Below are 22379 nucleotides of genomic sequence, written 5' to 3' on the forward strand. Positions count from 1 at the left end.
TGCTTTGGTTAAAATCTAGAGGATATATTTCTTTCTTCTGTCTCCCTCCTTTCTAATTCCCATCTTACCCCATCTTTTTCCTTGGCACAAATAACTACATTTCACAAAGAAAAAAATCCGGACAGTATCTCAAGCTAAGAAGCAGTTAAAGTAGGGATATTTGTATAATTTTTTACATTGTCCAGTACTGAGAGAAAAGTGTAAAGAAATGGTCCTATGGGGGCAACAGTTTAATGATTTTGATATTGGTTGAAGAAGGAACAATCAGTTATCACAAAAATTACAGTTGTTACATTTCAGAGAAATGATTTGATCTGTATTGTGACCTAATCTACTTAAAACATATAATAATGAATTTTGTGTGTGTGTGTGTGTGTGTGTGAGTGTGTGTGTATATATATATTTATATATATAGAGAGAGAGAGAGTAGTGTGTGTGTGTGTGTGTGTGTGTGTGTGTGTGTGTGTGTGTGTGTATGCATTCATTCCAGTGGACAACTGAAAAATCTGTAGCCAAATTTCTGGTTTCTTACTCATGCACATGGGCCTAAGTAAGTACAAATAAAAGCATCCTAAGAGAATCTGAGGAACTGATGCCATTGAAGATGGAGAAGCAACAATGATATCTAGAAGTGATGGCAGGAAGGAAAAGTAGTTAGGATGTATGGATATAAGCTATCAATACCTGGCTTAGGTAAACTTTTTTGGTTTTGCTTGAATGCAGGGCTCAGCCCTGTCCCTGAGCTTTTCTGCTCAAGGCGAGTGCTCTACCACTTTGAGCCAGAGCTCCACTTCCAGGTTTTGAGTGATTAATTGGCGATGAGTCTTATGAAGACTTTTCTGCCCAGACTGGCTGCTCTTCTCTTCTTTGTCAGGCATTCTTTATACCCAGGAAGACAGAGTCAACCACACCCCTGAATACATGACTACCTAACAGTGATTTCTCACTGAGTTAACTTTTGGGGACAATGCCGGAATATGAGATATCGTCTGAGCCCATATTTTCAAGTTGCAGTGTTGCTGGAAAGACTAAACTGAAAATAGTTACTGGAGAAATCATTTAAATAATTTATCCAGCATCTTACCTACAGCAGGTATGCAGAAATACTTGTGGAATAAACGTGGATTAAACTGCTAGCATACACTGCTAATTCAGAGAGGAAGGAGGAGAATCTAAATCCGATTGTTCCAGAAGCAGGAGGACTTTACAGAAAGAAGTGACTGGGCAATGGAAAGGGAGATGACCTGATTTGCTGATAAACCTCAGGAGGGTGGATAGAGGCAAGGCAGTGTGACAGATTGTCTGCCAAGGCACTTGGGAGCAACACTCATGTCCGAGTCTGACTCCTGTTCCATTAGCAGCTGTCTCTCCTGACCCCAGGCTTCATCAATTCTCCTCACAGTTCTTATGCAAGGCAAAAATCACCTCTCATTGCTTTGACCATTTAAATGCCTTGAGGCACTGGTTTTAGTGTAATTCTTTCAAAAATCCTTTTTCTATGCCACCATCTATAAACCCTCCAAGCAGAGTCACCATTTTAGGAGCTATTCCAAGGTTTTATTGCATCGTCATAAAAATGTCATGATACGGGGCACTGAAATGATTGTTGGCAAATGTGTGATAATTATAATCCATTGGAATTCCTAGTACATGTTACCACTAAGAAGATGTTCTAAGCTTCTAGCTAATTACTTTATCTAATAGGATCTGAAGCTTTTTCAGAAAGTCCGTGGTAGAAAAAAAAAATGGGCATTTTCCAGTGGCTATTGCCTTATTTATGTATTTGTGTAAATATGTGTATATCTGTGTGGGAATGTGTGTATGAATATATTCATATATTCTGCATATTAAATTTTGTAGGATACATTATCATCTGCTGCACAGACAGTGTCATGCACCTAAGATGGTTAAATTCACTCTTCAGCAAAGAAATATTCTTTTCCTTTGTCTCTATTACAGAAAATCAAGAGAATTTGATTAACAAGAAAATGGATTGGATTCCTAATTGACTAAGCAAATAAAAATTATGTCTACATCTTGTGTTCTATAGAGTTGTGTGCCATCAGCTCTTCTGACCACAAAGGCAAAAAATTTTAATGTGGCTATTTTTGCTATAGTCAGGTAAATTAAAAATTGCTATTTGATAAGGCAGGGTGACATACACCTGTTGTCCCAACCACAAAAGGAAGAATCAGAAAAATTACTATAGCCCAGAAATTAGTAGCCAGATTCTGGTGGGTCATGTCTATAATCCTAGCTACTCAACAGGTTGAGATCTGAGGATCATGTTTCGAAGCCAGCCTAGGCAGGAAAGTCTGTGAGACTCTTATCTCCAATTGAGCATTAAAAAACAAGAAGTGGCTCAAGTGGTAGAGTACTAGCCTTAAGGAAAACAAAACAAAACCAAAAACGCCCAAAATAAAAAAATAAAACAGGGACAGCGCCCAGGCTGTGAGTTGAAGCCCTGGTACTGGCACCAAAAAGATAAATAAAAATGAAATTAGTAACCTCACCAAAGTTGGTATAAATTGGAACCATAGAAGGGCCACATTTTTTATGTGATAAACAGCTGAGTACTTCTGAAGCTTCTGGCTGTGAATCATGAGTCTTGCTACTACCGGCATTGAACAGACAGGTCACTGTGTACAAATGCTGTAGGCAGAGATTACCCAGATGGATAGGTAAGCCTTAAATAATTCAGATTGCAGCCATATAGAGATATAAACAGACATATCCAAGCAATAGTTTTCCCAATTTTTTTTAATTTTTATTTTTTGTGAACATACTGTACAGAGGGGTTACAATTACATGGGCAAGATAATGAGTACATTTCTTATCAAGCATTGCAGCCTCCTCCTTTGTTTACCCTTCACATCCCTTCCCAGCCTCCCCCCCACCCCCCACCCAATCCTCCCCCCCCCCCAGTTTTCCCAAATTTTTGAGTGAGCTATTTTGGTAAAATGCTTCACTAGTAAGATCTCTCTCTCTCTCTCTCTCTCTCTCTCTCTCTCTCTCTCTCTCTCTCTCTCTCTCTCTCTCTCTCTCTCTCTCACACACACACACACACACACACACACACACACACACACTTTTACTTGTTTTTATTTTAGAAAGGACTCTAGAATTCTATGTCTGGGAATGAGCCAAACTGGCTCAGGAACGAGTATAGAAATATTCCATCAAGAAATGTATGTATAATGCAGTGATTTCTCTTTTTTGTATATTTTTTATTGTAAAGATATTGTACAGAGGGGTTACAGTTACATGAGTAAGGTAATGAGTCCATTTCCTGTGGAGCATTGTTACCCCCACCTTTGTTTTTCCCCTACCATCCCTTCCCTCCCACTTCCCCAACTTCTCCCTCTCCCCACCCCAAAGTTGTAAAGTTTGTTTTCAACATAGTGTCTTGTACATCTCATTGTTACAAGGGGTCAACCTTTATCCTTATTTCATCATTTTGTTTTTTCCCTTCTCCTCCTCAAACTAGAAGAATGCAGATACAAGATACAGGGCACTGGAACCAAATATAGTGAAAACAGGGGTTATACTATGGGGGAAGAACATACAAAAGAAACAAAAAATCACATGGTACATTATAAATACATTAAAAACAATAACAAGAAAGATAAAACGCAGTGATTTCTTAATGGAGTTGTCTCGATTTCTAAGAACTTCTCATGCTAACTAAATATATTTATAGATGTCACAAAGCCAGACTGGAAACCAATGTTGTCCACATTCAATTGCAGAATCTTAGAACCGATGAAACACAATCTGCAGCTAAATCTAAGTACTTGTCAATTTTATAAAGAGAGAGCAGGGGAAACTGTTTACTCTTAATAGAGTACATGTCCTAAAGTATAAATGTGCTGATTGTACTTATCTGTGGAGCTGTAACATCATCATATTCTAAACCCATCTTTATCTACACTCACTATGCCCACAAATGCCGATGTCCTCTGAGTCACACCTCCCGCTAGGTAGACCCCAGTATATCCCGTCTGCCTTCCCCCATGGACTATGGGTACCAAGAGGTCCAGGAGCCAGTGACTCTTACCCTAAGATACAGCTTGGGACCACGTAGAAAGTTTCTGAAAAATCACAGTATCTGGCTAAGTTTGAGAGACACTCATGTGACATAACTATCTTGTGGCTAAACAAGTTATATTTTGTTTGTTTGGTTTTTTGAGGAAGAGTCTTGATTTGTAGCTGGCTTTGAAGCTGAGATCCTCCTGCCCTGCCTCCACACTGCTGTCATTACAGGGAAAAACTGCCATACCCAGCTGATTGGAGATTTCTTTTCGTTAAATTTTCCACTTCAGTCCTTAGACTAATCTTGTTTCTGTTGCCTTTCCGTGGCTCTGTCAGTAAGTAGTCTTCTCTTGAATGCGTGCTTCTTTAGATAAGATGTCCCAACATTCAAGACATGTTAGGAAAACACTGAAAGAAGATTATGACTTGAGATGGCTTGGGAAAAAAACAACAACACAATAACATCAAGAGGGTAGATTTCACTACAACAAACTCACAGCAAACTTTGTCTATCTAAGACCTGGAAACTGCACCGCTTAAGTACTCAAGCAGCCCTGATCAATATGAACTGAGGATGTATAGCTCCCTTCACATAAACCATAGAGGACTTCATCACTAATATCTAAGTGCCATTGTGTACATAAGTTTCATTTGACCAGGAACCATGGCCAGACTCTACTTTGCATTAGGAGGCTTTGCGTGTAGTCACCAATAGTATGGCATTGGCACAACAGGACAACAGATTGAGAGAACATGCAACATTTAAAACATTTATATATATATACACACATACATATACATAACTTTACAGCATAAATATCATTACATTGGCCACAGTTTATATATTTGCATTTAAAGTATCAGGAAGGCACTGTCTCACATTTAGAATCCGAGCTAATCAGAAAGCTGAGATTTGAGAATCAAGGTTTGAAGCCAGCTGCAGTTCACAAATCGCAAAACTCTTCGAATTAACCAGTGAAAAGCTGGAAGTAGAGGCATGGTTCAGTTAGTAGAGCACCACCAATGAGCAAAAAAGCCAAACAAGATAGAGAGTGAACGCTCTAGTACTGACAGGGTACATACATGGTACTTTTATTGATAACACTACACTTTCTCATCGCTTGCATCACTTCAAGTTAAAGCCAATATTCTTCCTACCTCCCCAAGGAAGGAAGAGAAAGACAAATTAAAAGTAAAAGAAGTTTCAGGTTTTCAAAATATAATGGATCCGTTGAAATGCTTCCCACGACAAAGAACTAATATTTCAACTAGATTGATGCCCGAGAAGTGTCGAGGACTCTTAGTTCTGATGAGTCATGTGGATTTTTTTTGTCAGTTGTGCGACTTGAACTCAGGGCCTGGGTAATCCCTCAGCTTTTTGTGTTCAGGACTAAAGCTCTTTCACTTTGAGCCACAGTTCCACTTCCAGTTTTCTGGTGGTTAATTGGAGGTAGGAGTCTCACAGACTTTCCTTCCCCAGGCTGGCTTTGAAATGTGATCCTCAGATCTCAGCCTCCTGAGTAGCTAGGATTACAGGTATGAGCCACCAGTGCCCAGTGAGTCCTATGGATTAGATAGGCCCTGCAGTATTAGTAGCAGCTGGGGTTGAAATCTCAAACTAGGAAACCCAGTGCTACTTCCCTGGGGCATTTGTTGGGAAAGGTGCTGTCTCCCTCAGAAGAGTGCCCACAACACAGCTGTCATGGGCAAGGTGTGTAGAAGGATGAGAAAAGATGAAAAGAAACCCAAGATCATTAACATCCAGAGTATGAGTTTGCTTGGCCTGTATTCCCCACATGCCACTCTGCCCTGGCTGCTGAGAGATTCAGAGGCAGAAGCCAGGCCCTGGTAGCTCACCCCTATCATCCTAGCTACTCAGGAGGCTGAGATCTGAGGATCCCAGGTCAAAGCCAGCTGAGGCAGGAAAAGTCCATGGGATTCTTATCCCCAATTAACCACCAAGAAACCAGAAGCAGAGCCATGGCTCAAGCAATAGAACACTAACAAGTAAAAGCTCAGGGACAGCACCCAGGTCCTGAGTTCAAGCTCCAGGATGGCTGTGTACATGCATGCATGCACGTGTGTGTGCGCGCGCACACACACACACACACACACACACGGAACGAAGGAATGAGGGAGGGAGGGAGGGAGGGAGGGAGGGATGGTGGGTGGGAGAGAGGGAGGAAAAGAGGAGGAGAGAAATGAGACAAAAGAAAATGAAATTCAGGGGTGGAGAACAAAGCAGCCAAGTTTGTTTTTCCAAAGAGGAGTGAAGGTGGGGGTGGGTCCTCTGTTAAAAACAGCCCGGACAGCTGGGTCCCTGTGTCTTGGAAAGCTAAGGGCTTTTCTGTGCTTCTAACAGGGCTGTTTAGTCTGGGTGCTGGGGCTTCATATATCAGTTTTTGGCTCTAGTGTCATTGAGACAGTTCTAATTTCCAATTATTTCATTGGCATCTGTATTTGCCCAGGTTGGAAGAAAGTACTAAATGAAGTCCCTGCAGGATCACTTAAAAGATTGTCTTTCTTCATTCATGTGCTTTAATGGTATTGCCAGAGCTGCTTAAAAAAAAAAAAAAAGGAAAAAAGAAAAAAAAACACCTAGGACTGCACTTAATAAATACCACCTGTGTTCCCATTGCTTTTTCAGAAGTGGCAGTGCATTGAGGACACATCTGGCAAGCTTCGCATCCACAAGTGCAAAGGACCCAGTGACCTGCTCCCAGTCCGCCAGAGCACGCGCACCATCTACTCCCGAGGCTTCCAGGGCAAAGACAGAGAGGAGTGCAGTTGTCGCGAGAATGGCTATCGCGCCAGCCGCAGCCAGAGGAAGAGTCAGAGGCAGTTCCTGAGAAGCCAGGCCTCTCCCAGTAAGCCTTAATCTTGTGACCCTGTTCAGTGGCCAGCCAAGGCCTCAAGGACATAAAAGCTTGCTTCTTCCACAGATAGCATCAGTGTGTGGTTTTCAGACTAGAAGCAAATCATTGTTCTAAATGAGAAGGCTTATATTAATTGGAAGTTTTGCACTGTAAATATTTTCATTGAAAATAGAATATTTAGTTAAGAACTAGATGCAAAACATATGCACATGCAAACAGCCATGGAATGGCTCCCAAAGGGAAAGGGGCATAGTTTAGGTCCATTTTATTTTACCTTGGAGTTTATTAATGCCCTGCTTTATCTGCCTTAAACTGTTCATTAAAAAAAAAAAATCAATCCAGTGTATCATTGTGTGTGCAGTTAAGACAAAAAGGATAAGAAACTTTTTAAAAGATATGTTTAATCCATTTTAGAACACTATATATATATATATATATATATATATATATATCATTTTGTCATATCGTTGGACTTATTGACTGGCAGTGTCAAACTAGCCCAATTTAATATGAACTTCACTGTCTGGTATTTCCTTCAGAAAAGCTATCCGGCAGGGGGACCATCAATCCAGATGTGTTATATGTATAATCTGATTTGTTGAATGGTAACTCCTTTGTACTACTACTTAAAGATAATAAAAATAGAATTTTTAAAAATAAATTAAAATACAGAAGAAGAAGAAAAAAAGACCTCAACTCTCAGGCAGCTTTGAAATACCTGATTATGTAAATAAAAAGCCCACAGAATGACACCTTCCACTGATGAGTGAGGCTCTAGTGCCATCTAGTGGACTAATGGGAAAGTGGCTCAACTCCATCACGGTTGTTTGTTGTAGTCACTTGGAAATAAGTGTCTTGGACAGTTCTGTGTCCAGATTTTGGGGGGGTGGAGGGTGGACTCATACCAGACAATAATGGGAATATTTAATCCTGGCATTGGTATCGTACGCCTATAATTCTTTCTAGTTAAGAAGGTAAGATGCGAGGATTGGGGTAGATAAATCCATGACATTCTTCTCCCTAACCAGTAAAAAGTCAGAAGTGGAGCTCTGGCTCAAGTGGTAGAGTACTAACCTTGAGAGGAAAAGAAAACAATGAGAGCATGAGGTTCTGAGTCCCAGTACCAGCTCACACACATCCAAGCAGGCATTTTTGTGGATTCAAAACAGGCTTTAGGATCATGAATCTTTAGTATTTCACCCAAAATTGAGTGTGTTCTCTATGTAGATGCACATTTTTCTCAAAGTCAATCATTTTCAATGAGTTCTTAAAAGAACCCATAACCTGAAAAACTAAGAACCATTGACTTAGATATTGTTCCTTCCTGGAAAAATAAGCCCAGTTTAAATTATTCAGACAAGAATATCTAATTAAAACCAACAAAGGATGAGGTCCTCTGACATAGTCCTTGGACAAAAGTGAATTACAAAAATGCAGCGTAGAAGTAGGAGGCTTCCTCTTCCCTTCCAGAAAGTTAGGCCCCACTGCCCAAGCATTGACCATAAAACACATGAATATGTCAATGTTGGGCACAAGCAGGAATCCTGGGGAGCTTTTTTCAAATGGTGGAATCTAGCATAGTAGAGAGCAAGATGCCACATTGAACTCCGGGAAATACTCAGTCACTTGCTGTCATGGAGGCCACTCACCATCAGGAAATGGCAGAGTTGTGAAGAGCTGTCTCAAAGCCTGGCCTTTGTTCCCTCTTCTTCCTGTTTCCAAAGCAGGTGGGTAGCTAAGGCCAGATGCCCGAGCCTCCACAGACTAAATGTGTCTGCTAAACAGGGGCCCAGTGTGGCCCTGTGAGGGCCTTCTTTAGGACCTGATAATTATTTGACAAATGTTCCGGGGTCCACAGAACACCACCCTCCATCTGCCAGCTATAAAAAGTCACTTGATGATGAGCGGGTCCAATTGTAGTTCCTGTATTTCTGCAAAATGTATGGAACATTTAAAGGTTTGGTTTTCTCATTCATCAAATGAGGATGATGACATCAATTTCATGAGCCTACTAGGACAATCCAGTATATTTTTATGTAAGGATTTATTATAATCATACCTTTTAAGAGGATAGATATGAGATAATACTTGATGTAGAAGACAGCAACAACTCAGTGAAGAAAAGTTATTATGAATACTGTAATCAGGAATATAATTTTATCCAGATTACCATAGCTAAACATAGAAGTCCCAGCATGGAAAGAAAGGGTCTTAGAGATTACCAAGACTGCCCCTCCCCCAACTTGAGGGATGAAGGGCGTGAAGCCCAGAGAAGCATGAAATCCGTCCCCCTTCTGTGGGCTACAGCCAGATGAAGCCCATGGCTCCTCATCCCGGCTCCTCTAGACACCATGGCTGTCCAGAGAGCTGCAGTGACCACAGCTCTGCATCTTGCTCCGCCTGTGTCTCTCCTTGCTGGGACAGGTGATCAGTGTCTTCACTCCTCACCCACACAAACCCATCTTCCTCTGTTTCCAGAGTATAAGCCCAGATTTGTCCATACCCGGCAGACTCGTTCCTTGTCTGTGGAATTTGAAGGCGAAATCTATGACATAAATCTGGAAGAAGAAGAATTGCAAGTGCTGCAGCCAAGGAGCCTTGCCAAACGCCATGATGAAGGCCAAAGTGGGCTGGGCAGCCGCCAGGCTGCCAGCGGTGGCAATGAGGGCGAGATGCTGGCAGACAGCAGCAATGCAGTGGGCCCACCCACCACTGTCCACGTGACACACAAGTAAGTTCACTAGGGTGGACATAGACATTGTCCCCGGTCCCCTGTGATTTCCGTTCTGCCCTTTACAAAGAAGTGGCAGCTCTGGGTGGGGCTGGTCTACATAACCACCAGTGGTAAGGACGTGTGCTTCCAGTTCAATTTCATATTAAGGCTAATCAGCTGGGAATCCAGCCAGAGTCATTCTGTCACGTCTTGATTTAGCAGGCTTGGAGTTCCTGCCACTAAATAATTACCTTTGTAGGCGTCTAGGAGCATATGGAAACAGTTATGGGGACTGGTGGGGGCTCTTCCACGCTGCGTGGTCTGATCACTTACAGCACTGTGTCATCATGATCTCAGAAATGAAACACAGCCCCAGAGAAGACTGTGGGTCCTGAAGGAGATTTTACAAAAGCAGCGTAGAGAAGGAAGGTATGGAAGATACAGAAAAGCCTATGTGTCCCAGATTACGGAGGTCGGAAAGGGCCTTGCGAGGCACGTAGGGAAGGGAAGGGACTCTGCCACGCCTGTAATGCTGCTTGATTCTTTGGCTTCTCCTCAAATGCAGGCACTGGTGGCTCACGCCCATAATCCTAGCTACACAGGAGACTGAGATCTGAGGATCCTGGTTTCAAACCAGCCCAGACAGGAAAGTCTATGAGATTCTCATCTCTAATTAACCACCAAAAATCCAGAAATGGAGCTGTGGCACTAGTGGTAGAAAGAAGGAAAGAAAGAAAAAGGGGGGGGGGGAGGGAGAGGATGAAAGAAAAAGAGAGAAAACCCTTTTGAATTTATTGGTAGGATTTCTTTTCTCCCTAATTTCATTATTTTGGAGGCATGGAGCATGTAATAAGCTCACCCAGGACATTTATTGCTGGTCTGATCTCCGGGCACTTAACATTGTGAGTTATAAACTAAGAGATTGACACTAGTATTTGTTTCTCTGTCATTATGGGTTGAGCCATAGCCATTCATTCACCTTCTTTCAGGGGCTCTGCTCAAGGCTGGCACTGTACAGCTTGAGCTACCCCTCCACCTCCTGGCTCAGCACTCAATGCAGAGCTGGTGTCCTGTGGTGCAGACCAGTGGTAGAGCACTTGCTGAGCATGCAAGAGGCCCAAGGCGAAGACTTCCACACACGCACGCGCGTGTGCACACACATGCCGCACACACATATACACGCCACACACACACGCATACACACACGTGCACGCGCACGCACACGCGTGCACACACGCATGCACGCACGCGCGCACACACACACGAATAATAATAATTTTTTCAAAATGATTAGTGGAGTACATAAGACAAGCTGTTTTGAACAAAATGCCTGAAATGAATACATTTCTTCTCATTGTGTTATTTCTTCAGATAAGCCATTTGCATTGTGATTATGGAAAAAAAATCTTTTTTTCTCTCTATATGTATACTTTAACAATGGGCTTGGGAGTAGAACATGTTCATGGTGACATTCTGTTTTGTTTTATTTTTTGTGCTACTCAAGGTTGAACTTGGGGCCTCATGCTTGTTAGACAGGCACACTATCACTTAAGTATCACACACATACACACACACACACACACACACACACACACACACACACACACACACACACACACACACACCTTTTTGGTTTTGTTAAGCTATTTTATACATCCAGCTTCCCACTTATGTTCAGTCTCCTATTTATGCTTTCCAAAGAGCTGAGATGATAGATGAGAGTTATCACTTGAAATGGAGTCTTTTTTACCCTAGTTGACCTCAAATCTTGATTCTCCTGACCCTGCCTTCTGAGCAGCTGGGCCTACTGGCGTGAGCCACTGTATGCAGCTTGAGAGCATGCATAGGAAAAGCTGCCTTGCAAGAAAATCTTAGTGATGATCTTAGTCTTAGACTTGTGTCAACATCTTTTACCAGGACACACTCTCATTGTCCTTTGTCTATTCCAAACTCACTCTATATCTACAGTAAGATTTTTGAGGCTGCTAACTTCATTGCAAACTTCACGTTTAAAAAAATATATTGGAATGTCAACCTGTTTATTCTGTGTATGTTTTGCAGGTGCTTTATTCTCCCAAATGATACAATCCATTGTGAGAGAGAACTGTATCAATCAGCCAGAGCCTGGAAAGACCACAAGGCATACATTGACAAAGAGGTCAGCATCCGGGCTGAGAGCGTGGCATGGGGCGGAACACTCACCTTACACGTGCAGCCTGGGCTCCATCCACAGCAGTGTAAACAAATAGTGATGTCAGCACAGACATGAGTTATCTTCCATGTCCTGGTTGCTTGCCAGCCCTACTGTGGCCAGGGACATACTGTACATATGCATCATCATTCTCATTATTACATAAAAAAGAGGAAATCAAAGTATTTATCTTTCTCCCCAGTGATTCAGTGGTAGCCCTGCTGCATACAGACTCAAAGATCAAAGTAAGTCAATGATCACTTGCAATCTCTTGAAGAAAATGACAGAAAGGCATCTGTGAGTGTTTATCTGTGTCACACCAGGTTGGGAGAGAGAGAGAGAGACAGAAAGAGAGAGGTATTCTGTGCCCAGTTTGTTTCCAAATTAATTTATCAGCTTCCATAGTTACAATTGAAGAGCACAGCAAACAATACAAAGCAAGTTACTTGGCAAAAACAACCCCTCCCTTTCGATGTTCACTGTTGGAGTGTGTGTTTTCCAGATCGAAGCTCTGCAGGATAAGATTAAGAATCTGAGAGAGGTTAGAGGACACCTGAAGAGAAGAAAGCCTGAGGAATGCAGCTGTGCCAAGCAGAGGTGACCGTGTGGCTGGGGTCCTCTTCCACAGGCAGTGCTACCCAAGCTGGGGGGACATGACCAGTTTGTTAACAAACACAGAGCCAGCTATGTACAAAATGTACAAAATAGTCACTTGGTTTGTTTCAATTGCATGCTCACTCCTGTGCTACACTGGCCTCATTCATGTGAGCCATTGAACTTCCGCAAGCTAAAGAATCCATCTCCCCAAGCTGAAATAGTGTCCCTTGAGTAACTGGCTGCCCTCTAGGTTGCTTTCTTTTTATGAAACGCACTTTGTGCTCAAAGGCAAGGTCATAAAGACTCACTTTATAATCTTCTGGCCTGCAGCTATTACAATAAAGAGAAAGGTGTCAAACGGCAAGAGAAATTAAAGACCCATCTTCACCCATTCAAGTAAGTAACTCCTATCTGTCCTCCTTTGCTGGTTGTCAAGGGCTGGTCACTGTCCACTGTGAGGCTGGGGGAATCCTTGCACTGCGAATGGTGATGCTCTGGAAGAGGCAGATTCATCTGTCCCGAGGGCTTGTAGCTGAGCAAGTGGACAGCGCAGTCAGGTGCTCTACTCAGGAGGATGAGATGTGGAGGACCACAATTTGGTGGGTTTTGTTTTTAGGTTTTGTCAGTCATGGGGCTTGAACTCTGGGCCTTGATACTGTCCTTGAGCTCTTCAGCTTAAGGTGAGCGCTCTACCCCTTGAACCACAGCGACACTTCTGGTTTTCTGGTGGTTTACTGGAGATAAGAGTCTCACGGACTCTTCTGCCCAGGGTGCCTTTGAACTGAGATCCTCAGATTTCAGCCTCCTAAGTAGCTAGGATTACAGGTGTGAGCCACCAGTGCCCAGCTAGGACCAGAGTTTCAAGTCAGCCTGGGCAGAGACGTCCACAAGATTCTATTTCCTTAATTAGCAAAAGACCAGGCTAGAAACATGGCTCAAGTGAAGAGCCCCAGCTCTAAGCAATGAAACTGGGCTACAGCCTAAGGTCTTGAGTGCAAGTACTAGAACTAGCATAGGTAGGGAGGAAGGGAAGGAAGAAGGAAGAGAGGGAGGGAGGAAGAAAGGAAAGAAGGAAGAGAAGGAGGGAGGGAGGAAGGAAAATATAGAAAACCAACACCTCCCACAAGGAACTCTATGATGCTACATTGCTTCTGGAATCTTTGACAGAAAGCCACACAGATTCCACTCTAGTTCTGCCTGCATATTGTACCTCCCATGTTGAGACTACCTTCCGTCAAGAGCAACTGCGTCAGAGACAGGTGATTAGGATTCGGAGTGCAGTAGAGCCTCCTGTAATGGTGCTGTATTCTGACCTTATAAGGAAACAGATACTTCAAACAATAGCAAAATTTACATGTATAGGTGATTTGCTCTTTGAACCTCAACAAAAGCCTTATGACAAGAATTTTTTAAATCAGCTTTCCAAACCAATTTTGTAGAATTTACCGAAGGATCTTTTTGGAAGTCTTTTATTCCAGCCATCCGCTCTGATCAACGGTTGACCCTATGGCATTGAACCACCCCCAAATTATGCCATCTGCCTAAAGAGTGTGGTTAACGGGGTCCACTGGTGCATGCATGAGACGTTTGGGCCCTTCGGTGCTTGCACATAAATGAGGGGAAAGATGTTGATCCTGTTAGGTTTAGAAGGTTCTGACATAGTTCTAACACTCACTGAGTTTGTTTACCTTCTCCACCGTGCTCACTCTGTGTCGAGGCCCTCTGTGAAGTAAAGCTCTTCTGCTTTCGTGTATCTGTTACCGTGAATCAACATGACTGTGGTAGGCTTCTAACGACAGTCCCATCTGTCACTGAGAAAGGGCCTGGGGTCACCCTTTCTCTTGGGACAGGGAGGCTGCTCAAGAAGTGGACAGCAAACTGCAACTTTTCAAGGAGACGCGCAGGAGGAAGAAGGAGAGGAAGGAGAAGAGACGCCAGAGGAAAGGGGAAGAATGCAGCCTGCCCGGCCTCACCTGCTTCACGCATGACAACAACCACTGGCAGACGGCCCCCTTCTGGAACCGTAAGTGGCTCATTGCACACGCTCTTTCCTGCCACCAAGACAGAGCACATGACTCTTACTAGAGTTCCTTAGTTCAAGTCTTTAGCCCCAGAAAACAGACATCTAAGCAGATGGAGGAGGCAGGTGTCCTATAAAGATCTATACTGCAAAAATAATGGCTTTCTTCATTAGAAAAAGATGTTTGGTATTGGGCTGGGAAGGTGGCTCAGTGGTAGAGTGCTTGCCTCACATGCATGAGGGCCCTGGGTTCGATTCCTCAGCACCACATAAGCAGAAAAAGCTGGAAGTGGCGCTGTGGCTCAAGTGGTAACAACAGGAAGGGTTTCTTCCTGGCAAATGCCTAATTTTATCCCAACTAGATTTTTTTCTTAGCTTTACTCTGCATAGTGTAAGTGTAATCAAAGAAAGTAAAAGATTGGGAAAGAATCCATACCCTCTGCAGGTTTACTCTGCCTCAGTGCTAGCAGGGTGCAAGAAGTATTACCTCACATTTGTTGAGCTGTTGAGGATACAGAATAATGATGCACTTTTTAAAACGAGTGCTTTTATCGTCTTTGGTGGTCTGTGTATAATATTCATGGAGGACATTCAGAAATAATACCCTAGATTCTCATGGTATGTCATCCAATTGAAAGCTTACCAGTAGAGCGGATACACACCCAATCTTTCCATTAAGAGGCTCAGTGGAAACCACTCAGGCAGTGGATTTGGAACTCCAAGGAGTTGTAAAATCCGCAGACTATTCTTAGGAGAATCAAAGGCCAATCCAGGAGGAAGTTTTACCTTACCATTTGGGTGCTTCCTGATTTGTGTCTGTGCTTGGGTTTAGGCTAAGTGACTGTTAAGTCATAGCACTCAACTTCTTATAGAGCTCCTGAAATCAAATTTGTAGATCTTTGAGGGATATTGAGATTGCTGGATTTTGTTTCCCTCCATGCTCTGGGCTGTGTACAGGGATACAACAATAAGCATGATCTCTCATTCTCTGCTCTCATCACATTTACATTCCAGTGGGGGGGAGGGTTATAAAAAGAAAAAAATGAAATAAAATAATTGCAACTTATATTCATGCAATGAAGGACAAAGTGGTCAAGGTTTAAGAGGATCCTTCTAAAGCAGGTAAAGAGTATGTGAGTCACCTTTCTATTACTATGACCAAACACTTGAGACAATCAACTTGGAAGGAGGAAAGGCTTATTTGTAACTCACAGTTTTGGAGGTTTCAGTCCATGATCAGTGGGCTTTATTGCTTTTGAGCCTGTGGCAAGACAGGGCATCATGACTGAAGCATGTGGTGGCAGCTGAGAAGCAGGGAGAGAAGGAGGATGTGGAGAGGCCCACCATTCCCTTCAAGAACACACCCCCAGTAACCTAAGATCTCCCACTCAGCCCCACTTCTTAAAGCAAAAGGAGCAAGCTTTTTAATGCCTGAACCTTAGGGGAGATTCTAGATCCAAATTAAAGCAATGGTTCTCTGTGAAATCTAAAAAGTAAAGTCATCCAAGTATAAAGGAGAGAACAGCATCTCAGTGGAGAGGGTAGCATGAACAGTGGTTCTGAAAATGTGACCGATTTGGTAGGAAGCCCCTTGAAAGATGAAACCTTCAGAACAGGAAGTTCCAGTGGCTCCCGCCGGAAGGAGGCCCTTACCCCTTTGTCTACTCAGACCATCCTGTTCATGACAGCTTCATTTCTTAGCTTAGCCACTGGCAAACCACCTGTGGTATCTCCCAGACTCCTCTCTTGCTCTCATCCATCCACTGTGGCTGAATTTAGAAGGATCTCTTGATGCCATCCTGTTTTTTTCTTAGCCTGAAATGCAAAGCCTTCCCATAGCCAATAAAGTCCTGCATGCTATAATTTGGTCCTTGTCTAGATTGTTCCCTCGCTCCCACTCCTGCCCTCCAGCCATCTGCTCAGCCGTCTTCCTCTCCCACGGCACGGCCTTTGTCCTCTCTTCCAAGGCTCTGTGCCTCTCAGTCTACTCAGCCTCCATTTCTCCTTTTCAATGGTGCTCCTCTTGGAGACCATTCCTGTGTCTCACATGAGGAACCCGATTGCAGTTAGCCCTCCAAATCCATTGGTTCTACAATGGTACATTCAAGTAACTGCACATGGAATATATTTAGAAAACAAATGTACTGAATATATTCAAGATCCATGTAACATTTACATTGTTTCTGGTGTTACAAGTCATCGAGCAAAGATTTCCAGTATGCAGGGCATTGTGCATGGTTCTATACAAATACTACATCATTGTATATGGGGAACTTGAGCTTTTATTGATTTTGGTGTTCTCAGGACTTGCTGGAACCCATCCATGGATACTGAGGCAGACATATACACTGTCAGCATTATTTGCAATTAGATATTGTTATTGTTTTAATTTTATATTCACATAACTTTTGCTTTCATCACTAGACTACATGTTTCTCATTATAGATAAAACCACATGTATGTGACACTGTACCTCTGACATATTAGGTGAATAAATATGTAAAACAATAAGAAATCAACTTGATTTAATTGAACTTTCATTGTCTGCTGCTAGGTGTCACTGTGCTAGTAACATGAGGAATGGAAGGAGCAGTCTCCTGTTGTCACTTAGTTTTCGGAAGCAGAGGAGAGACTCCATCTCACTCAAACCAGATTGATATATATGGTGCTTTTGAGGTTGTTATTCTAGAACAATGACTTGTGAAAAAAAATTTTAATAGCAAGCCATAGTAAAAAAAATTCATTTTAAAAGCAAAGCACCCATGACTCATCCCTATAATCCTAGCTACGCAGGAGGCTGAGATCTGAAGATCTCTGTTTGAAGCCAACCTGGGCAGGAAAATCCATGCAACTCTTATCTCCAATTAAACATCCAAAAGCTAGAATTGGAGCTGTGACTCAAGTGATAGGGCACTAGCCTTGAGCAAAAAACGCAGAGATGGCGCCTAGGCCCTGATTGCAAGCCCCAGAATCAGCACATAAATGCATACAAAAAGTATGGTCTACATTAAATTATACTTTATTGTGCTACCATTCTAACCTGACCTGTATATTATGAAAAGACACAAAATAAAAATTTAAATTAGAGAGGAAAGTTTATTTAAAAATTTTTTATTTGAAGAGCCGGGAGCTGGTGGCTCACGCCTGTAATCCTAGCTACTCAGGAGGCTGAGATCTGAGGGTTGCGGTCCAAAGCCAGCCCGGGCAGGAAAGACCGTGAGACTCCTATCTCCAATAAACCACCAGAAAACCGGAAGTGGTGCTGTAGCTCAAGTGGTAGAGCGCTCGCCTTGAGCTGAAGAGCTGAGGGACAGCGCCCAGGCCCAGAGTTGAAGCCCCATGACCGACAAAAAAAAAAAAGAAGTACAGGGCTGGGAAGGTGGCTCAGTGGTAGAGTGCTTGCCTTGCATACATAAAGCCCTGGGTTCGATTCCTCAGCACCACATAAGCAAAAAGAAAAAAGCCGGAAGTGGTGGTGTGGCTTAAGTGGTAGAGCGCTAGCCTTGAGCTGAAGAGCTGAGGGACAGCGCCCAGGCCCAGAGTTCAAGCCCCACAACAGACCAAAAAAAAAAAAAAAATTATTTGATTCCTTAGAGGGTCCTTAAAAAATGTAACTCTGATTCATTAGTCTCCATGTCACACTTAAAATGTACTGAGCCAGCTGGGTGCCTGTGGCTCATGCCTATAATCCTAGCTACTCATGAGGCTGCCTGGCAAAACAACACAATTTTGAAATTCAATAATAACAATAGGATAATGAGTATATTTCTTTTTTTTTAATTTAATTTAATTTTATTTGAGAACATACTGTACAGAGGGGCTACAATTACATGGGCAGGATAATGCATACATTTCTTACCAAGCATTGCAGCCTCCTCCTTTGTTTACCCTTTACATCCCTTCCCAGCCTCCCGCAGCCCCCTACCTAATCCTCCCCCCCCCCCATCAAAGTTGTAAAGTTTGTTTTCGACATGACAACTTGTACAATTGTTGCAACGGGTCCACCTGTATCCTTATTTAAATGACTTGTTTTTCCCCTTCCCCTCCACAAATTATACCGACATCAAATACAGTGAAAGCAGGGGTTATACTGTGGGGAAGGGACATAAAAAGCAATAAAGAAATAATCTTATAAATGCGTTAGAAACAAATGCATGAAAGAAAAAACATTTAAATACATATCTTAGGGTTCATTTTTCTAACATCACCTTATCTGACCTTTTCTGCTTGACTCATACATAAACTAGATATTGCAAATAAGGGAAACCATGGGACCTGTTTCTTCGGGCTTGGCTTACTTCACTTAATATAATTTTTTGTAAGCCCTCTGTACAGTACTTTCACAATAAAAAATATTAAAAAAAAAAGACTTAAAGAGAAACTTCTCTGAAGAGGAAAGAAGGATGGCCAATAGACACATGAAGAAATGTTCAACCTCTCTAGCCATAAAAGAAATGCAAATCAAAACAACATTGAGATACCACCTCACCCCAGTTACAATGGCTATAATCAAGAATTATAATAACAACAGATGCTGGAGGGGATGTGGACAGAAGGGAACCCCACTGCATCGTTGGTGGGAGTGTAAACTTGTTCAACCACTTTGGAAAGTAGTATGGAGGTTCCTCAAAAGACTCCACATAGAGCTCCCCTATGACCCAGCAATCCCACTTTTAGGCATTTACCCAAATGATCACAAACAAGACCACACTAAAGCTACCAGCACAACTATGTTTATTGCAGCCTTATTTACCTAAGATATGGAAGCAACCCAGATGCCCCTCAGTAGATGAATGTTCAAGAAAATGTGGTATATATACACAATGGAATTCTATGCCTCCATCAGAAAGAATGACATTGACCCATTTGTTAGGAAATGGAAAGAATGAAGTAAGCCAAGCCCAAAGAAACATAGGTCCCATGGTTTCCCTTATTTGCAATATCTAGTATATGTATGAGTCAAGGTCAGATAAGGTGATGTTAGGAAAATGAACCCTAAGATATGTATTCAAATTTTTTTTCTTTCATGCATTTGTTTCTAATGCATTTATAAGATTATTTCTTTGTTGCTTTGTATGTCCCTTCCCCACAGTATAACCCCTGCTTTCACTGTATTAGATGTCAGTATAATTTGTGGAGGGGAAGGGGAAAAACAAGTCGTTTAAATAAGGATACAGGTGGACCCGTTGCAACAATGAGAAGTACAAATTGTCATGTCGAAAATGAACTTTACAACTTTGGTGCGGAGGGGGGGGAGAGGATTGGGTGGGGGGCAGGGGGGAGGCTGGGAAGGGATGGGAAGGGTAAACAAAGGAGGAGGCAACAGTGCTTGATAAGAAATGTACTCATTATCTTGCCCATCTAATTGTAACCCCTCTGTACAGTATTTTCACAATAAAAACTATATTAAAAAATAATAATAACAATAGGAAATTTAAGCACATTCAGAACTTCTGCTTTGGGTGAGAGAGAGAGAGAGAGAGAGAGAGAGAGAGAGAGAGAGAGAGAGAGAGAGAGAGAGAGAGAGATTCATTTTTAAATTCTATATCTCTTTTAAATACATTCTACGAATATTTAAGGGAACCTCTTCATAGTACCAATGATGCTCATGGCCAAAGCCCATCACAAATTAAAGTGGTGGAGAAAGTCCACAATGATTCCAAATGACGCCTCCCCCAGGCTACCAAGCTGGGCTTGAGCTATCTCCAGAGCCTCTCACACTGTGGAGGCCGGCCTCGGGAGGCCTTGCTCCTGATCCAGAGAAGAAGTGAGGGGGCCAGCATCATCCCTTTAAGAAACAGCCATTTCTTTTTCCTTTTTCCAAACAGATTACCAGAAAGACAGGTTCTGGTTTTCTTCTTCTTCTTCTCATACTCCAGTCATTAACCCCTCTTCATAGAGCACTGTCTAACATGGTTAAGGACAGAACTGCCTAGTGGGCTGCAACTTAACCTTGGCCTTCAGCCTCTCAGAGCTCCTCATCTTGTTTTCTGTATTCACCTGGATTTACAGCAAATGTATGTGGGAGAGGCGACATAGTTATCTTTAACATCAAACCATAATATTTGTAAGAAAGAAAATTAGTCAAGTACTAGTGGATCTACCTATATATCCCAGTTACTTGGGAGATTAAGAATGGAAGCATCATGGTTCTAGGCCAGAAAAGTCTGAAACATTCCATCTCCCAGTGATGACAGGAAGCCTAAAATAGGCAGATTGTGGTCCAGGTGTATGCCCAGGAAGGAAGCAAAGCCCTATCTCAAAGCACATTTGCCTTTACATACAACACACACACACACACACACACACACACACACACACACACACACACACACACACACACACACACACACACACACACACACACACACACACAGAGGCTGGAAGCATGGTTTAGCAGTAGAACATCTACCTACCAAAAATGGACCGTCCAAGCTGTTTCATTTTATTTGTCTTTTTGTTTTGTTTTGTTTTTTCTTTCTTGCTCAACAGTGGGATCCTTCTGTGCCTGCACAAGTTCTAACAATAACACTTACTGGTGTTTACGTACAGTAAATGAGACACATAATTTTCTTTTCTGCGAGTTTGCTACTGGCTTTTTGGAATATTTTGATATGAACACAGATCCTTACCAGGTAAAACTACAAGATAATATACTTTCACTTTATGGATGTTGTTGGTGCTCGGATAACCAGAACAGGAACTTATATCTGGTGCCCTGCCTTCTTTGTTCACAGCTCACCAATACAGTGCACACAGTAGAACGGGGCATTTTGAATCAGCTACACATACAGTTGATGGAGCTCAGAAGCTGCCAAGGGTATAAGCAGTGTAACCCACGACCTAAAGGCCTTGAAGTTGGTAAGGAAAAAAAATCATATACATATATATGTATATCTTGGAAAATTCTTTATATTACTAAGTTTTCTGCCTTTGAAACTTGTATATGTGCAGAGACATAGTATTCAGGGGTAGTCATAGGGGAAACTTTCCAGGCAATTTAAAACATAATTTGATCTCTCTCTAAGTTTAATTCAGAGTATATAGCAATGAAAAACTCCAACTACCAAAAGATTGGGTTAAGTGTTTCCTTCCAATCTCTCCCAGAGGACTATTCTAATAGTAAATTTTGTAGCAACTGTTGGAAGTTGAGCTGTAAGCGTTGGAGATTTCCTTGCTATCGCTGTCAACGATCATAAGATATTCTAACAAAACCAGAAGGTCCTCTTTTTTTGTTCTGTTTTGTTTTTAGGGGAACTTGGTAGAAATACACAGTGGCCCTGTTTCTGCTTGTCAGTTTGGAGCTCCTCCAGTTGGATCCCTGCCCATGTCATAGTGAATTTGATTACTTTTTCCAATAGTTCCCATCTGAAAATAGAGATATTTGAGAAGTACACTAACTTGGGACCTGAAATGGAATTAGCCAGAGGTTCCCTCTCCAGTCTGCAGTGTGTAACTGACTTCTCCTTTGGCTCATGGAGACATAGCTCATTCAGTGTTGCCCCAACTCTTTCCTCACTTGTTCTATTACAACTCTAGAAATTTAAGTATCAGCTTCCCATAGGAGAAAAGAGAAAGAACTGAAGCTAGCAAGGGCATTGGTATGTACACAGCATGTCAACCCCCAGTGGGTAAAAAGCAAGCTGGACTTACAGACATTAGGAACCAGTTTGTAGGATCTCAGTTTATTTTTTAATTTTAAATACATTTATTTATATCTATTTATTTATTTTTGTACTGGTCCTGGGGCTTGAACTCGAGCCTAGGTGCTGTCCCTGAGCCTTTTTGCTCAAAGCTAATGCTCAACCATGTGAACCACAGCTTCAAACTTCCAGCTTTTTTGGTAGTTAGTTAAAGATAAGAATCTCATAGGCTTTCCTGCCTGGGCTAGCTTTGAACCGTGATCTTTAGATCTCACCCTCCTGAGTAAGATTGTAGGTTTGAATCACC

The 22379-nt window shown here is 42.3% G+C and overlaps 1 protein-coding gene across 4 annotated transcripts in view; it reads left to right on the plus strand.

Annotated features, from left to right (window-relative positions):
- Nucleotides 1-22379, plus strand: part of Sulf1 (sulfatase 1) — a 181846-nt gene that overhangs the window by 147348 nt on the left and 12119 nt on the right. For all 4 annotated transcript variants that reach the window (XM_069990892.1, XM_069990895.1, XM_069990894.1 and 1 more), the window contains exons 13-20: nucleotides 6680-6899; nucleotides 9387-9639; nucleotides 11683-11779; nucleotides 12315-12409; nucleotides 12740-12805; nucleotides 14260-14432; nucleotides 20922-21064; nucleotides 21167-21290. In XM_069990892.1, the coding sequence (XP_069846993.1) occupies nucleotides 6680-6899; nucleotides 9387-9639; nucleotides 11683-11779; nucleotides 12315-12409; nucleotides 12740-12805; nucleotides 14260-14432; nucleotides 20922-21064; nucleotides 21167-21290 (1171 nt within the window). The remainder of the gene's footprint in view (nucleotides 1-6679; nucleotides 6900-9386; nucleotides 9640-11682; nucleotides 11780-12314; nucleotides 12410-12739; nucleotides 12806-14259; nucleotides 14433-20921; nucleotides 21065-21166; nucleotides 21291-22379) is intronic.

The sequence above is a fragment of the Dipodomys merriami genome, unplaced genomic scaffold, assembly GCF_024711535.1.
Source record: "Dipodomys merriami isolate MVZ:Mamm:240054 unplaced genomic scaffold, mDipMer1.0.p SCAF_4, whole genome shotgun sequence".
Lineage (NCBI taxonomy): Eukaryota > Metazoa > Chordata > Mammalia > Rodentia > Heteromyidae > Dipodomys > Dipodomys merriami.